The sequence below is a fragment of the Dendrobates tinctorius genome, unplaced genomic scaffold, assembly GCF_039654945.1.
Source record: "Dendrobates tinctorius isolate UK_male_01 unplaced genomic scaffold, ASM3965494v1 ptg000126l, whole genome shotgun sequence".
NCBI lineage: Eukaryota > Metazoa > Chordata > Amphibia > Anura > Dendrobatidae > Dendrobates > Dendrobates tinctorius.
Genome location: NW_027361794.1, coordinates 2,587,501 through 2,609,639, shown reverse-complemented (window position 1 = coordinate 2,609,639; position 22,139 = coordinate 2,587,501). Strand labels below are relative to the sequence as shown.

The following is a 22,139-nucleotide window of genomic DNA, read 5'->3' as shown; positions in this document are numbered from 1 at the left end:
CTTAGGTACAACTAGTTTGGTACCTCGAAGAATGAGGTGTTCTTCAGTGACTGATAATTCCTCACGTACGTTTGAGAATAGTTTTAACTCTTTCAGATCAATCTCAGAATCAGGAAATTTTTCCTTTTGAATTTCATGCCACCTTCGATTTTGGATGGTTTGTATTAGGGCACAGAGTGTCTTGTCTTTTGTTGTTTCATTTATAAATTGATCAAGAAAAAGTGCTTTTGGCACGGCATGATCTGTAACAAAACGTAGGTATTCTTCAATGGAGGAATGCACAGGTATATCATCATTAGTAGGATGTCTTGAAAGATAATCAGCCGGATTGCTGTATTTTCCAGGTTTGTGAACAATTTTATAGTTGTAGTCCTGTAGGCGTAGGCCCCATCGTTCAATTCGTGCAGGCATTTTAGCTCTGGGATTTCCAAAAATTGTAAGAAGTGCTTGATTGATGATCTGTGACAATGGTGAAGGGAGCTCCATAGAGAAATAAGTGAAAGTGTTCACATCCCCAGACAACTGCCAAGCTTTCTTTTTCAGGTTGAGAATATTTTCTTTCAGTGTTTGTTAAGCTCTTACTTGCATAAGAAATGATGTGAGGATTTTGATTGTTATCCTTGTACTGCGCTAGAATAGCACCCAGTCCCACGGGACTGGCGTCCACAATCAGTTCAGTTCGAAGAGCTGGATCAAAATAAGCCATAGTGGTTGTCGAGCAGAGTTCATTTTTAATTGTTTCAAAAGAGGCCTGACAGTCTTGAGACCATTGAAAAATACAACTTTGTTTTGTAAGTTCCCGTAGTGGATTGCTGATTGTTGAAAAATTCGGAATATATCTAGCACAGTAACTTGCCATTCCAAGGAAAGAACGCACTTCACTGGCATCCTGTGGAATTGAGGCTGTTCTGATAGCTTCCACTTTCTTGGGGTCTGGTTGTACTCCTTTTGCCGAGAAGATGTGACCATAGAATTCTAATGAACCCTTGTCAAACTCGCACTTCTCTTTGTTTAAAGTGAGTCCAGCAGAAAGCAGACATTCGAAGATAGCATATAGAGCACGATTATGCTCAGCTTGAGTTTTACCAAAAACCAATATGTCATCACTGTAATTAAAGGCATTTGGGATGTGTTGAATGACACTCCTTATTGCATCCTGAAAAATTTCTGCTGCTGAGCAGACTCCAAAAGTCAATCTTTTGTATCTTCTGAGGCCCACATGGGTGGAAAATGTGGTCAAGTATCGGGACTCTGGACTCAGTTCTAATTGATGATATCCCTTATTGAGGTCGAGCTTTGAGAAGACGGTGGCTCCATTTAATAAATGAATAATGTCATCAATCGTAGGTGAGATATGTCTTTCCCTCTGGATAGCGGTGTTGGGCAGGCGCATGTCAACACACAGTCTCACTTGATCAGGAGTCTTTGGTTTTGGAACTACCACAAGTGGAGAGACCCACGGAGTGGGACCAGTAGCAGTTTCAATAACGTCCTCATCCATGAGCAATTGGAGTTCCTTTTCTACCTTCTGTCTCAGGTGAAATGGAATACGCCTGTGAGGCTGGGCTACTGGACGAACATTGTCATCCACATGAAGGTGTACTTGAGAGTCCTTTAGTTTTCCCAAACCACTAAATAGGGAGGGAAAGCTGTTCACCATAGTTTGTACATCCATATCCGCAGGGTCAGTTATGGTATGAATAATCTGGATGAGCCCTAGCTCCAAGGCAGTGTGATAGCTGAGAAGACAGCCTCCCGATCCTTGTAATGTGTGGAAAGTGGTTTTCTGCCTGTTTTCTTTATATCTAATTTCAGCATCAAATTGTCCCATTATAGCTAGAGGTGTTTTAGATCCATAAGGAAAGATTTTAGTCTGCACTTGTTGTAAGACTGGCCTTGTTTTCAATTGTTCATATGTAGTGCCATCTATGATATCCACTGAAGCTCCTGTATCTATTGTAAAGGTAATGTCAGTGTTGCAGATTGAGAGTGTAACACAGGGAGACTGTACTGAACCAGTGACAGAGGTAGTGAACACATAGTTCTCAGTCGCAGACATTTCTTCTGTGTCCTGATTTATCACTTTTACATCTGCAGATTTTGTCATAGGCAGCGGAGGCTTGTAGTGCGCTGATTTGCAAACAGCTGCAAAATGATTCCCTTTTCCACATTTACTGCAGGTTTGTCCCATAGCTGGACATTTGTTCTGGTGGTGAGGGAAATCCTGTCCACATCTATAACATTTCTTCTGTTTCTGGGCTTGTTTGTCTGGTAAATTTTTCTGTTTGAGATTATGCACATGTAATTTATCCCCATTCTCCATTACAGTAGCCTGATGATCTGCTATTTCTATAGCACGGGCCATTTTGAGCAAATCATGTAGAGAGATATCCTGCTGCAGAGCCTTACGCCTTAGGTTATTAGACGAGCAGGTGACAATTATTTGAGTTAGGATTTCATCATCTACATCTGTAAAGGCACATCCATGTGCTAACTCTTTCAGCCGTGTGACATAAGTGTCTATGGACTCTTCTGGAAGCTGCTTGGCAATCCTGAATTTATATCTTTCATATCTGATGTTCTGTTTGGGGTTGAAGTAGCCAGTGAGAGCTTTAGTGCAGTTGCTGTATGTGTCTGTTTCTGCTGCAGGTAACGTACTGTATATGTCATAGACTCCTGTGCCTGCACAATGCAGGAGCAAAGCTCTCTTTCTTTTCTCCTCCTTTATGTCCATGGCTTCTAGGAAATTCTCAAATCTGTTTAGCCATTTTCTCCAGTTATGGGAGAGATTAATGACATCAGTCATATCAAACTGTGGGAATGTGTGCAAGTAGTCAGCCATGATAGAGTCTCTCAGTAGTGCTGGCGTGTGAAGCTGTAAAATATAGTCCGTACTCACAGCAGTAGGTGATTATATCCCATCCTCGTCGCCAGTTGTAATATCCACACGTTATGAAGAATTCAAGGTATTAAACTTTAGATATGTTTTATTCTTCGTCCTCCAGCACACAGCATAACAGTTGCATTCCCATGCTACACAGAAGTGAAAGTGAAACTTCCCTTCTCATCCCTCTTGTCTCCACCCTCCAAGTCCCATAAGTCTGGCTTGCTTAAAGAGACAGATCTAATTATTATACATTACACCGTTTTTCATAGTTGGGTCGTTTGTATCTATCAGCGGAAAAGGAGCAAAATCATTGTGATTCTTAGAAGGCGGCAACACAAAAAAAACCTAAATATAACATTTTATAACAACCCCACAATCTGTGACTCTTCAGGGTAAATCGCTCTCTCACCATTGGATTAGAGCTGATACTATTAAGATAAAGTGACTAAACAGACTTTCTGTCCCCTCCATAAAGGGGCACTTTTCCGTGTTTGTCAGAACTGTCTGAGGATTATTAGAGGTGATAGTTTCCCCCAATTAGAAGGGACACCTAAGGATATTGGGGTCTTTACCTGCTACAGTTCTGGTGGGATTTACTCGGTAAACTGCTGAAATCACTGTTTCCCAAAGGGTTAAATGGCGTCTGTAACTTCAATGTCTTTCTATGAAGCTTCTCCTCTGAAATTTCTTCCTCTGTTTTGTGCCATATTTCTATTACTGTCCGGAAGCAGGAATGTATTAAGTCCTATAGAAACTGCGGAGAAAGAATCATTTCTAATTCTGTGTTTCCAGGATTCCTCTTGTGGGAATTGGCTGCGATATCCCCTGTGCAATAGATTTCTAGAATTAATGCGCCAGTGTGAAGTAAATTTTGTTTGGATATATCTATCCCCGTATGTGCTGCATCCGTTCCCAATTAGGCTAAGTATTGTATTAGCACCACGCCGACCTCCCGGCATGTCAGTTCACAAACCCGTGCTGCAGGTGGTCTTTCTCCCCCTAATGCTCCGCATGCTTCCAGCAGCACTTCCAGCCGGGCCTCTGGCCATGTTCTAAGGGCACGCGCGCTCCCGCCCTCTTAAAGGACTAGCGCTTGCACTTGCTATTTCCTCGCCAGCCAATGGTTTTGAAGCATTAGGTATACATTGCTTCCTCTCCACTGGGGATGTGCTTGAGCAACCTTCCAGTTTCAGACTAGGTTGTGTAAGGTTGCATACAAGTGCAAATCCTGCCTGCTGTACTCCAAGTACAAATCCTAATTGCTGCACTCTGATGCAAATCCTGCTAGCTGCACTCTGAAGCAAATCCTGCTAGCCGCACTCTGACTCAAAATCTGTCTCTGATACCAACTCTGTCTGCTGCACTCTGATGCAATCTCTGCCAACTACTTCATCCAGTCTGTACTTCGGGTCCAGCTGCTGCGAGACTGTTGGTCTGCCCTGGAGTGGCACCTGGCGTTCATCGGGAACCAAGTCTAACCTCACCATCAGAGGCTCTAGTGAATAGTCGGGTGATCGCTTAGTCACGCCCCTCCATGCTCTCAGCGGTCCGTGGCACAGTCGTTCCACAAACCACGCATGTGACAGTTTGCTCAAGCCATGGATCCAGCTGGATCCCGGACCCTGCCCGTACGGACCATGTACCAGGAGACTTCCCAGACATTTTGCTTAGTTCAGGATCCTGGTCCCCGACTCACAGCCCTACCATGTTTTGACGGCAATCCGAAGCTCTGCCGCGGGTTCATCAACCAGTGCCGACTACATTTTGGACTTTTTCCACACCACTTCCCACTGGACCGAGCAAACGTGACATTTCTAATGTTGCACCCGAGGTCCTGGCATGACTGAATCCATTATGGGAGAGAGAGGATCCCATCATCTCCAATTTGTCAGCATTCTTGGAAGTTTTCCACAAAGTGTTCGATGAGCCTGGGCGAACCACCTCAGCGGCTTCATCTCTTCTCCGTTTATGTCAGTCCAATTCTACTGTGGGGCAATATGCAATACGCGTTCACATCCTGGCATCCAAACTCGGTTGGAATAATGAAGCTTTGGTGGCGACATTCTGGAAGGGGCTTTACGGAAATATTAAGGATGAATTGGCCGGTCGAGACCTACCAATTACCACCGATGACCTGATCTCCCTCGCCATCCATATAGACCTCTGCTTCCATGAGCATGCTAGCAAAGTGGCATGTGAAAGTAAACCACAGTGCCTGGCTCCATTTTCTCAAGGACTGTGGAAGTTCCGGCATCTTGGAGCGGTAGGAGAGGTCTCTCTAAACGGAAAGGACGTCTCTCAACACCTGATTCTTGCTGTGGCCATGACAACCGGTAAATTTTATCCTTCTGTCTGTAGTGGATCGGTTCCAAATCCCAGTTCATCCACTCCAGAACTCCCTGGCAATAACATCTGTCGATGGGAGGACTCTTCGGGAGATGGTTCGTTTGGCTTCTGAGCGACTTGAGGTCCATATTGGGATGCTCCATATGGAGAAAATGGTCTTCTATGTCCTCTCCAACATGTCTCACACCTTTATCTTAGGCCTACCATGGCTGCATTAGTGTAACAGAGTGTCACTCCCAGCCTGTATACATGGACCATACTGTAATCGGGTTTATATTAACATTCCTTGTCCTATATCTGGTGTGGGCATGTTTGTCTTTGTTCCCCTCTGTAGGGGGCATCTCTATTACACAAACCTGTAGACAGACTGCAGACAGGGTTTCTGGAAAATTCTTAATCCTTGGAGCTACGTTTAAGGGGGTGGGTGTTAGTATCTCTGCCCAATAAGGAGGCTGATCCCCAGAGTGGTAGGACAATAAGCCACATGTTGGATTAGTTGATGCTGTGTGCTTTGAATGACAAGGATCTGCAGGTGCGGCTGGATCCTGGTATCATGTATGGAGATTGGAGATCATTTGCCACATGGAATTGTGATGTCTCACCACCCTGCTAGATTTGAGGACTGAATCTAAAGACTTTCAGTTGTGTGGTGACTTGCGAAGGGCTGGGATCTTATGCTGAGGCGAGATCCTGGTGACCGTGTGTATTGTTAGAAGCTGCCACGTGGGACTGTGTTGTGTCCCTCATCTGCTGGATCCATTGAATTCTCCCAAAGACTCTTTCTATTTTCCTGGTGTCGGATTGCCGGGTGGCATCCCCGAATCTGCTCCCTTTGTGTGGACTCATTGTGGACTAATTACGGACGCTACAGAATTGCCTTCATTTGTGCTGCCCAGTTCCCTGTTCCAATAAATCTTGTTGGATTGTTAATCGGCCTGGTGTCTCTTTCTGATGGAAAGCAGTGGGGTCAGAGCAGATAGAATGGAGGACAGTGGCCCATCAATGTCTGGAACTGAAACCTCAGGATACAGAAACTGGACTGTGGGGAGTTTACAAACAAAAGCCCGTGAATTTGGAGTCTGCTATAAATGACTGACCAAGGACCGACTAATTAAGGTTTTGGAAGGAGGTTACCTGCAAGATGGCACTGAATGAGGATTCCCACAGCAAAGGGAGGAAAGACAGGAGCTGCTGGTAAAGTCCCCAAAAAGTCAGTGGGTTGTGTGGTACGAGGAGGAGATGGCATTGCTTGGAGAGGAGGACACCATAGAATATAAGATGGAGGCCATTCATAGAGCTCAAGAGAGGGCATTGCTGGAGAGATAGCTCGCTGTGGAAGCAGCTGGAAGCCCCAGACAGACTGTATCCACAGCATCCACCATAAGAGAATTCTCCAGAGTGTCTTGCAAGAACTTTACGCCATTTAATGAGGCTGCAGGTGACTGAGGGCTTCTTCCAGGACTTCGAACATCAATGTCGATTAATGGAAGTCCCGGAGAGGGAGCAAGTCAGACATCTGTTGGGGCTTTAAGAGGGTGGAGCTGCTGAAGCCTATAGAGCTATGGACCCCCGGTGGTTCTGTGAATATGGAGAGGTAAAGATCACAGCAAAGATCTGTCATCTGCTCCTTTGAAACAGGTTCTGTTTTTTGGTTCATTACCAACTACTAAGAAAAATCAAAGTAACAATATAAGCAATAAAAAACAAATTGATTCTAAAGGAGAGAAGCCATTTTCATATTCAAAATATGGAAATCGTTTTCTCAGAAAGACTTTTCATAAACATGGAAAAATTCACACAGGGGAGAAACCTTTTTCATGTTCAGAATGTGGGAAATGTTTTGACAAGAAATCAGGTTTTGTTAATCACCAGAGAACTCACACAGGGGAGAAGCCTTTTTCCTGCTCAGAATGTGGGAAATGTTTTAACCGGCAATCAGTTTTGGTTAATCACTATAGAACTCACACAGAGGAGAAACCTTTCTGCTGTTCAGAATGTGGAAAATGTTTTAACCGGAAAGCAAATCTTGATCGCCACCGGAGAACTCACACGGGAGAGAAGCCTTTTTCATGTTCAGAATGTGGGAAATGTTTTAGTCATAAATCAAATTTTGTTATACACCAGAGAATTCACACTGGGGAGAAACCTTTTTCATGTTCAGAATGTGGGAAATGTTTTAACAATAAATCACATCTTGTTATGCAATACACCACAGAATTCACACAGGGGAGAAGCCTTTTTCCTGCTCAGAATGTGGGAAATGTTTTAACCGGCAATCATTTTTGGTTAGTCACCATAGAACTCACACAGAGGAGAAACCTTTTTGCTGTTCAGAATGTGAAAAATGTTTTAACCAGAAAGCAAATCTTGATCACCACCGGAGAACTCACACAGGGGAGAAGCCTTTTTCATGTTCAGAATGTGGAAAATGTTTTGTGAAGAAATCATCTCTTCTTAGTCACCAAAGAACTCACACAAGGGAGAAACCTTTTTCATGTTCTCAATGTGGGAAATGTTTTACACAGAAATCAACTCTTAATAAACATCAGGGAAGTCACACAGGGGAGAAGCCTTTTTCATGTTCAGAATGTGGGAAATGTTAAAATTTTAACTGAAAATTGTATCTTCTTAAAGGGCTTGACCACTTCTAGGACAACCCCTTGTCATTCCTCATGTTTGGCCACATTAAATTAAAATCACTCATTGTAAGAAAATGATCAGTACTAAATATGTTGAACAACCATGTCGGACTGAGCTGCCATCGTGGAAAAACTTTCACCAACTAACTTTGTAGCTAATGAGATGCCGTTATGGGAACTCTAGCCAGAATGGAGACATAAAATGACATCAGAGCCATTAGCAGGTATGGTTGGCATACACAAAGGTTAATAGGAGTAGCTGCAGGGCATTGTGAGAATGAATAAGTGGTGTCATATGTTAGTAAGTAGTGTCTGTGACAAGGGCAATACACTTCTTTGTTGTTTTAAAATACATGTCTTTCCCTGCATTATGAGGTTATCATGTATACACTTTTTTCCGCAATATGTAGTTCCTTTGTCTGACCATATATAATAAGCCCAAATGAGTTCGTCCATATATTCAGGAGTAGAAATCAACAACATAGCCTAAAAACGTTACTCCCACAAACATGAAATACAATATCTTTATTTCAAGAAACCACAAAAACATGTAAAAAGAAGAGATTATGCAGAGAAAAATCATCGGGTAAGTATATAAAACGTGTTTAAGGCTATGTGCCCACGTTGCAGAATAGAAGCAGATTTTTCCTGAGCAAAACCGCACACCCTTGGCAGGAAAAACACATGTGGATTTTATGCGTTTTTGACGTGTTTTTCATGCATTTTTATAAGCTTTTTTTTAAGCGCTTTTGAGCCCAAATAAAGTTAGGACAAAAAAAATGCTCCTATGAGGTTATTTCCTAGTCCAACCCCTCTTCTCCATTTTTTTTCATGTTGGATTCAAGATGCCAGCCAGTGACCCCACAATGCTGCCACAGTGCCCCATAATACTGCCAGCCAGTGCCCCTGTAATACTGCCAGCCAGTGACCCCATAATACTTCCAGCAAGTGCACCCATAATGCTGCCACAGTGCACCCATAATGCTGCCAAACAGTACCCCCATAATGCTGCCAACCAGTGCCCCATAATGCTGCCATAGTGCCCCCATAATACTGACAGCCAGAGCACCCATAATGCTGCCACAGTGCCCCCATAATGCTGCCAGTGTCCCCATAATGCTGCCACAGTGCCTCCATAATACTGCCAGCCAGTGCACCCATAATGCTGCCACATATAAAATCTTGGCTCCAAGTGTTTTTGACTCTTTGTGACTGACATTTTTTATGATCCCATTACCCACAGTACCCAAACTGTAATTAAGCATATCATCATTTTTTAAAACAAAATAAAAAAGACAGACAGTTCCCCCCCCCATTTTTTTTAAATAAACATTATATATGTAATGAACATACAGTGGGGCAAAAAAGTATTTAGTCAGTCAGCAATAGTGCAAGTTCCACCACTTAAAAAGATGAGAGGCGTCTGTAATTTACATCATAGGTAGACCTCAACTATGGGAGACAAACTGAGAAAAAAAAATCCAGAAAATCACATTGTCTGTTTTTTTTTCATTTTATTTGCATATTATGGTGGAAAATAAGTATTTGGTCAGAAACAAAATTTCATCTCAATACTTTGTGATATATCCTTTGTTGGCAATGACAGAGGTCAAACGTTTTCTGTAAGTCTTCACAAGGTTGCCACACACTGTTGTTGGTATGTTGGCCCATTCCTCCATGCAGATCTCCTCTAGAGCAGTGATGTTTTTGGCTTTTCGCTTGGCAACACAGACTTTCAACTCCCTCCAAAGGTTTTCTATAGGGTTGAGATCTGGAGACTGGCTAGGCCACTCCAGGACCTTGAAATGCTTCTTACGAAGCCACTCCTTTGTTGCCCTGGTGGTGTGCTTTGGATCATTGTCATGTTGAAAGACCCAGCCACGTTTCATATTCAATGCCCTTGCTGATGGAAGGAGGTTTGCACTCAAAATCTCACGATACATGGCCCCATTCATTCTTTCATGTACCCGGATCAGTCGTCCTGGCCCCTTTGCAGAGAAACAGCCCCAAAGCATGATGTTTCCACCACCATGCTTTACAGTAGGTATGGTGTTTGATGGATGCAACTCAGTATTCTTTTTCCTCCAAACACAACAAGTTGTGTTTCTACCAAACAGTTCCAGTTTGGTTTCATCAGACCATAGGACATTCTCCCAAAACTCCTCTGGATCATCCAAATGCTCTCTAGCAAACTTCAGATGGGCCCGGACATGTACAGGCTTAAGCAGTGGGACACGTCTGGCACTGCAGGATCTGAGTCCATGGTGGCGTAGTGTGTTACTTATGGTAGGCCTTGTTACATTGGTCCCAGCTCTCTGCAGTTCATTCACTAGGTCCCCCCGCGTGGTTCTGGGATTTTTGCTCACCGTTCTTGTGATCATTCTGACCCCACGGGGTGGGATTTTGCGTGGAGCACCAGATCGAGGGAGATTATCAGTGGTCTTGTATGTCTTCCATTTTCTAATTATTGCTCCCACAGTTGATTTCTTCACTCCAAGCTGGTTGGCTATTGCAGATTCAGTCTTCCCAGCCTTGTGCAGGGCTACAATTTTGTTTCTGGTGTCCTCTGACAGCTCTTTGGTCTTCACCATAGTGGAGTTTGGAGTCAGACTGTTTGAGGGTGTGCACAGGTGTCTTTATATACTGATAACAAGTTTAAACAGGTGCCATTACTACAGGTAATGAGTGGAGGAAAGAGGAGACTCTTAAAGAAGAAGTTACAGGTCTGTGAGAGCCAGAAATCTTGATTGCTTGTTTCTGACCAAATACTTATTTTCCACCATAATATGCAAATAAAATGAAAAAAAAACAGACAATGTGATTTTCTGGATTTTTTTTTCTCAGTTTGTCTCCCATAGTTGAGGTCTACCTATGATGTAAATTACAGACGCCTCTCATCTTTTTAAGTGGTGGAACTTGCACTATTGCTGACTGACTAAATACTTTTTTGCCCCACTGTATGTAACAAAAGTCTTAGCTAGGCTTACAGTCAAACATTGTCCAACAATAACCATTAACAATGGATGACAACCTGTCAACAGGACGGGAGGGGGGGAGGGTTGGGATGGCCGTACTGGTTGATGTATAGGAAATATATGGGAAAAGACAACCAAAGCTCCCAGGAACATAAGACAATAATTATAAAAACCTGGGGCTAAATAAGTAATTTTAAGTATGCAGATTTCAGATAAGCAAATTTCTTTATTTGTCAGTCACACAGAGTTCCCAACGTTTCGGCCGATTAAGCCTTTGTCAAGGGTATTTATCTGTGTGCTGATGTAATGAGGTTTCAGAAGCTAGAGTGAGAAGAGCGGTAGTATGGGTCTGCGCTGCTGTCTGTGAAGCGTGTTTGTGCACCCTTGACAAAGGCTTGATCGGCCGAAACGTTGGGAACTCTGTGTGACTGACAAATAGAAATTTCCATATCTGAAATCTGCATACTTAAAATTACTTATTTAGCCTCAGGTTTTTATAATTATCGTACTGGTTGATGGTCACAGAAAGCATCAAAACTGGTGGTACTCCGGCTCGTACCCATACCCCGGGAACAGGTCTTGGGAGGACACGCTCGGATTATGAGACTTGTGTTGGCCAGTTGTGGGAGGGGCTGGTGGCCAGCCATAATGGGAGGCTTCAGCAGCGCCGGGCCTGTATGCTGCCGCCTGCCCAAAATGCTGCGATGCAGCTGCTGGTGGTGGTGGAGGCCCACTTTGGGGATTAAATATATTAAGAATCCCCGTGACTGCGGCAGTTAGTAAGCTGATAGTATATAGAGAGTGAGGTGTACTGCCCAAAGTTAGCACTGTAGGTAAATAGGCATACAGGTGATGCTTTGTATATGGGAATTGCACAGCAGTAGGTAGATTAGTAGCGTATTGCCTAATAACTAACTTTGGGCAGTAGGCCTGACTCTCAATATATGATCAGCCTACTGACTGCCACACTATTCCCATATACGAGGCATCGCCTGTACTTCTATTTTTCTACAGTGCCTCTGTGTCGTTTTGAGCCACTACCCGGCAGACGCCTGCTCTACTGCAATCCATCTACCTATACATCCAGTACTACGAGTTGCCTATCCATGACAGCTTACCCAGCATCATATGGGTCTTTTCTTTACAGCTCCTTTCTAGCAAAATCAACCATGAAAACCTTATTCTGATGAAGGTCTGCTGTATGACCGAAAACGTTCAAGGAATGTGTTGAATTGGATGCAAAAACAATAAAGGAACTGTTAAATTGACTTCTATTTTTGAGTGCCAAGTTTTTTACTATTTTCTACAGTGGGTTGGATACCCTACTTGTGCACCTCCCTCTCGCTCACTGAGTGCCGTGTTTTTTCCAATATGGGGATACAGTTCAGTTACAATGGCCGGCCAGACATCGCGTTTAGATCCTTTGTATTCATCGCTGGCACGGTCTCAAACGGCAGGATGTTTCTCAATCTACAATGTTTAAAATTACAAGTCAATAAATTTATTACAAAAATAGTGGATTCAAAAATCTAAATATTATATCTATATCTATCTATCTATCTATCTATCTATCTATCTATCTACAGTGGGGCAAAAAAGTATTTAGTCAGTCAGCAATAGTGCAAGTTCCACCACTTAAAAAGATGAGAGGCGTCTGTAATTTACATCATAGGTAGACCTCAACTATGGGAGACAAACTGAGAAAAAAAAATCCAGAAAATCACATTGTCTGTTTTTTTTTCATTTTATTTGCATATTATGGTGGAAAATAAGTATTTGGTCAGAAACAAGCAATCAAGATTTCTGGCTCTCACAGACCTGTAACTTCTATGATGATTCTTCTTTAAGAGTCTCCTCTTTCCTCCACTCATTACCTGTAGTAATGGCACCTGTTTAAACTTGTTATCAGTATAAAAAGACACCTGTGCACACCCTCAAACAGTCTGACTCCAAACTCCACTATGGTGAAGACCAAAGAGCTGTCAGAGGACACCAGAAACAAAATTGTAGCCCTGCACAAGGCTGGGAAGACTGAATCTGAAATAGCCAACCAGCTTGGAGTGAAGAAATCAACTGTGGGAGCAATAATTAGAAAATGGAAGACATACAAGACCACTGATAATCTCCCTCGATCTGGTGCTCCACGCAAAATCCCACCCCGTGGGGTCAGAATGATCACAAGAACGGTGAGCAAAAATCCCAGAACCACGCGGGGGGACCTAGTGAGTGAACTGCAGAGAGCTGGGACCAATGTAACAAGGCCTACCATAAGTAACACACTACGCCACCATGGACTCAGATCCTGCAGTGCCAGACGTGTCCCACTGCTTAAGCCTGTACATGTCCGGGCCCATCTGAAGTTTGCTAGAGAGCATTTGGATGATCCAGAGGAGTTTTGGGAGAATGTCCTATGGTCTGATGAAACCAAACTGGAACTGTTTGGTAGAAACACAACTTGTCGTGTTTGGAGGAAAAAGAATACTGAGTTGCATCCATCAAACACCATACCTACTGTAAAGCATGGTGGTGGAAACATCATGCTTTGGGGCTGTTTCTCTGCAAAGGGGCCAGGACGACTGATCCGGGTACATGAAAGAATGAATGGGGCCATGTATCGTGAGATTTTGAGTGCAAACCTCCTTCCATAAGCAAGGGCATTGAATATGAAACGTGGCTGGGTCTTTCAACATGACAATGATCCAAAGCACACCACCAGGGCAACGAAGGAGTGGCTTCGTAAGAAGCATTTCAAGGTCCTGGAGTGGCCTAGCCAGTCTCCAGATCTCAACCCTATAGAAAACCTTTGGAGGGAGTTGAAAGTCCGTGTTGCCAAGCGAAAAGCCAAAAACATCACTGCTCTAGAGGAGATCTGCATGGAGGAATGGGCCAACATACCAACAACAGTGTGTGGCAACCTTGTGAAGACTTACAGAAAACGTTTGACCTCTGTCATTGCCAACAAAGGATATATCACAAAGTATTGAGATGAAATTTTGTTTCTGACCAAATACTTATTTTCCACCATAATATGCAAATAAAATGAAAAAAAAACAGACAATGTGATTTTCTGGATTTTTTTTTCTCAGTTTGTCTCCCATAGTTGAGGTCTACCTATGATGTAAATTACAGACGCCTCTCATCTTTTTAAGTGGTGGAACTTGCACTATTGCTGACTGACTAAATACTTTTTTGCCCCACTGTATATATCCACACTGAAACACACACGCAAAACCAATGTAGATATGTATGAATCCATGTACACATGTGCGCACACACACACAACCCCCCCCAAACACGGCTCTTTGACCATAATCTCCGGTATGAATTGTGATGACATTTTTGACACAAACCGGAGACACTGATAAACACATAAGCAACACATAGCGGCCGGACGCGATGCACAAAGCAACAATTTTTTTGGCCGTTGGAAAATTATATTTTTGTCCCCAATTTTGACATTTCACATGGGTAACATGAGAAATTGGACCCCAAAAGTTTTGGAGCAATTGTCCTGAGTACACGGATACCAAGGTTTGGTCGCACGGCAGAGCTTGGAAGGGAAGGAGCACTGTTGTGAACTCATTTTCTGGTCTACCAGTTGTGAGTTCTCCTTCCGGGCTCCCTCTGGTGGTAACAGGAGGTAGTGAGGTTGATTGAATTAGTAGAGATCTGCCACCTGATGATGAGGATAACGATTGGATCTCTGGAATCTCAGACTGGATTTAAGACAGTCAACGCCCTATTCTGGTGCTGGTGATTCCTTCTGGCTTTTCAGGTCTTGGTTTTCAGCTCTGTTCCAGTCATCTCAAGCTAAGTGTTTCTGCTAATGTTCACACTTGATTTTGTTGGTCCATTCAGTTTTTTGTGTGGTCAGCCAGCCCCGGCTGGGGCTGTGCTGAATTTCCACTCTTATTTATCTGTATTTGCCAATTTGCTTTTTGTCCATCATTAGATTGGCCTCTTTTTTTGCTCTGTCTCAGAATATTTCAGAGTGCTGATATAGTGGGAGAAGTCTAGTGACTTCAGGGTTAATTTTGTTATCAGAAGTGTTGGGCATTATTTTTGTAGGGTTTTTTTGGGCAGATTGCAGACAGTGTCTTTCCTTTCCTGTCCTTTCTAGTTAGTTTGGGCCCCATCGTTTGCTCAGCCTATTTTCCTGCCTGTGTTTGTGTTTTCATTTTGTTTCACTGTCAATACATGTGTGGGGGCTGTCTATTCCTTTGGGGTCTGCTCTGGGGCAGTTAGTTTTCCCCTTTTCTTGCTTTAGGCTTATTTAGTCCTCCGGCTGTGACGAGGCATCTAGATTCATCGTAGGAACTCTCCATGGCTGCTGCTAGTTGTGTGGTTAGGATCAGGGGTCTGCAATCTGCATAGTTATCAACCTCTCTGGTTTTCTGTAACTTAGCTTGTTTAGTTTTCCTCCTCGGTGACCCATTCATAACAGAGCACCGTTCGACTTTTTAAAGGCAGAATTGGCTGGAATTGAGATCAGACACCATGTCGTGTTTGCAGAGCCCCTGATGTGCCTGAACACTGAAAACCCCCCAATTCTAACTCCAAACCTAACCACAACACACCCCTAAGCCTAATTCCAACCCTAAACCTAATCCCAATCCTAATCCCTAACCCTAATCCCAACCCTAAACCTAAGGCCAAACCTAACCTCAACCCTAGTCCCTAACCCTAATCCCAACCCCTAATCCCAACCCTAACCCTTTTCCAAACCCTAATCCCTAACCCCAGCCCTAATCCCTAACTGTAATCCCAAACCTAGAACTAACCATAATCCTAATTTGAAATTGGAAAAAAAAATTAAAACATTTACTTTATTATTTTGACATAATTAATGGGGTGACACAAGGGTTTTATTTGTTGAACCTTTTTTAACAAAAGGGGTTGATGAAAAAAATTGTGTGGGCTCCCGTGCAAATTTCTTTGGCAGAGTGGGAAAGCCGACAGCCGGGGGCCAATAGTTGTAGCCTGGGAAAGGGTTAATACCCATGGATCTTCCCAGGACATGAATATCATCCCACAGCTGTGTGCATAGCCTTTACTGGCTATTAAAATAGAGGGACCCCCCAAAAAAATTGACATGGGGCTCTCTCTTCCCACTCCCGTGTAGCGGTGGGATATGGGGTAATAAGGGGTTAATGTCACCTTGCTATTGAAAGGTGACATTGAGCCCGGTTAATAATGGAGCGGCGGCAATAAGACACCTATCCATTATTAACCCTAGAATAGTAAAGGGTTAAAAAAACACACATTAATTAAAACATTTTTCAATGAAATAATCACACCAAGTTTTTGACAATTTTATTTTTCTGCTAATCCAAAAAAAAGCCAGGGATCTGAAAAAAAAAAAAACACAACAAAATATACATACCTCTCCACAGTACAGTCAGGTCTCAAGCTGTAATCCATCAAAGGGTTAAATAGGTTACAGCAGGGACCAGTGCTAATGCGACCAGCCCCACTGTAAACTACTTAATTCATCTCTTAGCCTCCCCGGCTGACCGGAGATGAACTGATTAGCGTGGGAAAATTTCCCATGCTCCTGAGTTCACCTCAGGTCAGCCGGGAAGTCCGCGCAGCCGCAATGAGTACTGCATGAGTTCACCCGAGCAGCACGAGCTGCATTTGGGTGAACTCGTTATACAATGAACGGGGCTGCTTTACGGCCCTATTCATTGTATCGGCGGCAGTGGTTTAGTGCAGAATCATGTTATGTGGCTGCTCTAAACTCTAGATCATCGTGGAACACTCGTTAATTTGGATTCTGTGGAGGGTAGGTATCTTTTGTGGTTTGTTATTTTAATATTTTTTTAAGGTGAACGAGGGCTTCGTGGAATTAGGTGTCTAGGTGAGTATATGTTTTTTTTTATATTTTATTTTAGGTGGCGATCTGCGGGGACAGGTATGTATAATTTATTTCCACAGGTAACCACTGGCCACCAATGAAAATAAATTTTTGGGACAAATGTTAAAGAAAAAAAATAAATTTTAAATTTTGGGCAAAAAAAAAATATATGGAGGAAATCATGATAAAAAATAAAAAATCGTGTGGAAAAAATATTTTGAAAAATAAGGGGGGGCAATAAAAAATATGGGATGGGGGCAAAAAAAGTGTTTTTTAACAGCAAGAACAGTTCGATGGGAAATGCTACTCCCATCGAGCTGAGCCTGCTGCCACTACGGGGGAACAGACATAGGCCGATGGGAGTAGCAGTCTCATCGGCCTATGTCGGACAGCACACATACACAACATATACACCGCAAATACATGACACACACCGAGACACGCACCGACACACACACACATAGACACCACACTAATGATCCATCACTCTCATTCCTTTCCTTTGAGGTCCACACCATCAGGCTCTTCCTTCCCCTCTCCCTCAGAGTAGCAGTCATATACCGGCCGCCAGGATCACCCACCCACTTCCTTGACCACTTTTCTGCCTGGCTGCCGCACTTCATGTCCTCAGAACTACCAACTCTTATCCTGGGAGACTTCAACATCTCCATTAATAGCCCTACTTCCACATCTGCATCCCAGCTTCTATCACTAACCACCTCTCTAGGCCTCTCGCAGCTCTCAGCCTCTGAGACACACAAGGACGGTAACGCCCTTGATCTGGTCTTTGTCCAGCTCTGTTCAATCTCCCACCTAAATAACTCACCACTTCCACGCTCTGACCACAGCATACTCTCTTTCACGCTCACAAATCCTCGCCCACCCCAGCTCACTCCTACCTACCACACAATCAGAAATTACAAGTCATTAACCCTAAGACACTTTCAGACTCCCTACACTCATCACTGTCCCCAATCTCCTCTTTTTCCTGTCCTGATCTGGCTGTTTATCACTACAACAACACTCTTAGAAGCACCCTTGACCTAGTAGCTCCCCTCACCCTCAGAACCTCCAAGCACAGAATAAAACAGCCCTGGTTCACACCGCAAACTCGACTTCTCCAGCGATGCTCTAAGAGTGCTGAACGCCTATGGAGAAAAACCCGCACACCAGAAGACTTCATCCACTTCAAATTCATGTTAAGAACCTATGACGCTGCCCTTCACCTCGCCAAACAGACCTACTTCACCACCCTGATCTCCTCACTAGCCAACAACCCCAAGAAACTTTTTGACACTTTTCACTCCCTCCTCAGGCCAAAAGCACAAGTCCCTATCACAGATATTTGTGCTGATGACCTGGCCTCCCACTTTACAGAAAAAAATAGATAATATCCATCAGGAAATCTGCTCCCAACCACCAAGTGCTGTGACACCCATCCCTCCCTGCATCTCCCTTGGTTCACTTTCCACATTTGATCCCATCACAGAAGTCTCCAGACTCCTCTCGTCCGACCACATACACTACCAACCCCATTCCCTCACATCTCCTCCAGTCTCTCTCCAGTCATCACAACTCGCCTTACTACAATCTTATCGCTTCCTCTCCTCGGGCATTTTCCCATCCTCCCAATGTCGGATCCTAATAGGGGCGGATGGGGCGGTCGCCCCGGGCCCAAGGTTTTTTGGGGGCCCAGGGGCAGGGGCGGGCTGGGCCGGGTGGCAGAGAGGCAAATGCCACCCGGACCGCTCCCCCAGCACCTGTACAGGGCCGGCCGTGCCCTGTGCTGCCTGTGACGCCGCCGGCAGCAGACAGCCGCCCGCGTCACATTCTATGAGGGGCCGGGAGCTGTGCACGGCCGTCACCTTGACGGCTGCTCAGCTCCGGCTCCCTCCGGCTATACTTCCGGGTCAGATGTCGGGCGTGCGCGATGACGTCATCGTGCACGCGCCGACATGTCCCGGAGGATGCTGAAAGCAGAGGCGCTGCTGGGGAGCGATCCGGCTGTGAGGTAAGTATGGGGAACTTTTTTTATTTTTTTTTATTTATAAAATGAATTAAATGGAGGAGGGGGTGAGTGGGGGCTGTACACAATGAAGGGGGGGTGACTGGGGCCTGTATATGATGACGGGACGGTGACTGGGGGCTGTATATGATGAAGGGGGGTGACTGGGGGCTGTATATGATGAAGGGGGGGTGACTGGGGGCTGTATATGATGAAGGGGGGTGACTGGGGGCTGTATATGAAGAAGGGGGTGACTGGGGGCTGTATATGATGAAGGGGGTGACTGGGGGCTGTGTATGATGAAGGGGGTGACTGGGGGCTGTATATGATGAAGGGGGGTGACTGGGGGCTGTATATGATGAAGGGGGGGTGACTGGGGGCTGTATATGATGAAGGGGGGGTGACTGGGGGCTGTATATGATGAAGGGGGGTGACTGGGGGCTGTATATGAAGAAGGGGGGTGACTGGGGGCTGTATATGATGAAGGGGGGTGACTGGGGTTGTACAGGATGAAGGGGGTGAGTGGGGGCTTCACAGGATGAAGGGGGGATGAGTGGGGGCTTCACATGGTGGAATGGTGGCGGGTTTTCCGTATGGACCCGCAGCAAACCAAGTGCTGCGGTCCGTACGGCTGTCAATTCCCGCACGGGGACCGCAGCGCTCAGGTGGGAAGGGGGGTACAGGGGCCCAGGTTTTATGAACAGCCCCGGGCCCATAGTCCACTTAATCCGCCACTGCATCCTCCTTCAAACACGCCATAGTTTCCCCATTACTCCATCCTGCACAAACAACTACAGACCAGTCTACAATCTCCCCTTCATCTCCAAACTTTTGGAGCGCCTAGTTTACTCCCTCCTTACCCGTTACCTCTCCACTCACTCCCTCCTAGACCCTTCACAGTCCGGCTTCCACCCCCTACATTCGATTGAAACTGCACTCATCAAAGTGACCAATGACCTTCTGACAGCAAAACGTAACGGTGACCACTCTCTGCTCATTCTTCTTGACCTATCTGCAGCTTTCGACACTGTTGACCGCCATCTCCTACTCTCTAGGCTCCAGTCACTAGGCATTAAGGACACTGCTCTCTCATGGTTCTCTTCCTATCTTTCTGACCGCTCCTTCAGTGTTTTGCTCTCTGGCTCCACGACATCGCCTCTTCCTCTCGCTGTCGTGGTACCTCAGGGCTCAGTCTTTGGCCCCCTTCTTTTCTCTCTCTACACGGCCCCAATTGGACAGACTATCAGCAGATTTGGCTTTCAGTAACATCTTTATGCTGATGACACACAACTATATACGTCATTCCCCGACCTTACCCCCGCTGTACTACAGAAAGCCAGTGACTGTCTGCAGTCTCCAACATCATGTCCGCTCTCTATCTGCAACTCAACCTCTCCATAATTGAACTTCTTCTGCTCCCGCCGTCTACTAACCTCCCTAAATCTGACATTTCCCTCTCTGTGGGTGGTACCACAATAACACCCCGGCAGCAGGTGCGCTGTCTGGTTGTTATGTTTGACACAAATCTCTCCTTCACATCCCATATACAATCCCTTGCCCGCTCTTGCCACTTACACCTAAAGAACATCTCTAGAATCCGCCCTTTTCTCACTATGGAAACAACAAAACACTTCACTGTAGCATTGATCCACTCTCGCCTGGATTACTGCAATGCTCTGTTAATTGGCCTCCCCGTCACTCGACTATCCCCTCTCCAGTCCATACTTAATGCAGCAGCCAGGGTCATCTAACTGGCTATTCGGTACTCGGACGCGTCTGCTCTTCGCCAGTCCTTACATTGGCTACCCATTCATTATAGGATCCAATTCAAAGTACTTGTTCTCACCCACAAAGCTCTCCACAGTGCAGCACCCCTTACATCTCCTCCCTCATTTCTGTCTATCGGCCTAACCGACCGCTGCGCTCTGCAGACTTTCGACTAACCTCTGCAGTAATCTGTACCTCCCACTCCCGACTCCAAGACTTCTCCCGTGCTGCTCCTATCCTCTGGAATGCTCTACCCAAAGAAATTAGGACTATTCACAATTTGCATAGTTTTAGGCGCTCCCTCAAAACACATTTGTTCAAAGCGGCTTATCATGTTCACTAATCAAAATCATTCTCTGTGTAAGTGTGCGTGTGTAGCCCATTCACTAACTCCATCTATCCTTCACTCCCTCAAGATGGCTGGACCGTTATTGTAAATACACACCTGTACTTTGTATCTCCCCCACCTCATGGTAGATTGTAAGCTCTCACGAGCAGGGTCGTCTTATTTTGCTTTAATTATTGTATTGTTAGCGTTGTTACTTATGACTTGTGTTTTGAAACTGTTAAACTGTAAAGCGCTGCGGAATATGTTGGCGCTATATAAATAAAGATTATTATTATTATCAAAGGCACATTCAGGTCCATCTTGTTATACCACTCCATGTTGGCAGCCATGATCCAGGAAGACTCGAATTATGGGATTCTCGTCTTCCTGGATTATGGGATGGGCATGATATCACTTCCTGTTTGCTGCATTTTTTACCGCAGCAAATACGCTTGAAATCCGCTAACATTTTTAATATTTGCGGATTTCAAGCGTTCCAATACAAGTCTATGGGTGCGGATTCGCCGCGATTGCGCAAAATTATTGAACATGCTGCATATTTTACCGCGATGCGATTCTGCAGTGGTAAAATACACAGCATTAGCACAGCATGTGCGGAATGCATGTTAACTAATGGGGATGTTTTTTGTTAGCGTTTTTGCAGCGTGCACACAGCCTCACTGACTGAGAAGTTTCCATGTAGCGTCTGCACTCCTGATGTCACTCACTGAGGCCCCTGATCATGTGACCCCTGACTCCTCCCCTCCTGTGACCTCATCACAGGTCCTGTGCGCACAGAGCGGCCATATATGTGGAGTGCGGCTCTGCAGGTGGAGGTAAGTGCTGGAGATTCCCCATTACTGGGCGCCAGGGGGGGCATTAACCCCTTCAGCTCTGAGACTCTTTTGGGGTCTTTCTCGCCACTTTATAAGAATCAACATTTCTGTTCCGCTTCCTGTAATAGATACATACGACCCAACTATGGGAGACAGGAAGGGATGAAACGGATTGTTCTCATAGTCCAGGGCTCCTTTCTTGGCCCCACACAGTGTAATGCCCCCATTATGCCCCTTATTCAGTATATATGATGCCCCCCACACAGTGTAATGCCCCCATTATGCCCCTTATTCAGTATATATGATGCCCCCCACACAGTGTAATGCCCCATTATGCCCCTTATGCAGTATATATGATGCCCCCCACACAGTATAATGCCCCCATTATGCCCCTTATTCAGTATATATGATGCCCCCCACACAGTATAATGCCCCCATTATGCCCCTTATTCAGTATATATGATGCCCCCACACAGTGTAATGCCCCCATTATGCCCCT

General features: G+C 44.9%; 1 protein-coding gene across 2 annotated transcripts in view; it reads left to right on the top strand.

Annotated features, from left to right (window-relative positions):
• Nucleotides 1–21,558: 21,558 nt before the first annotated feature.
• LOC141047252 (oocyte zinc finger protein XlCOF7.1-like) overlaps nucleotides 21,559–22,139 on the top strand; it is a 62,736-nt gene continuing 62,155 nt past the window's right edge. The window contains exon 1 of one of the 2 annotated variants that reach the window (XM_073542254.1): nucleotides 21,559–21,640. In XM_073542254.1, the coding sequence (XP_073398355.1) occupies nucleotides 21,614–21,640 (27 nt within the window). In that variant the 5' untranslated portion in view covers nucleotides 21,559–21,613. The remainder of the gene's footprint in view (nucleotides 21,641–22,139) is intronic. The other variant, XM_073542253.1, reaches the window with a different exon arrangement.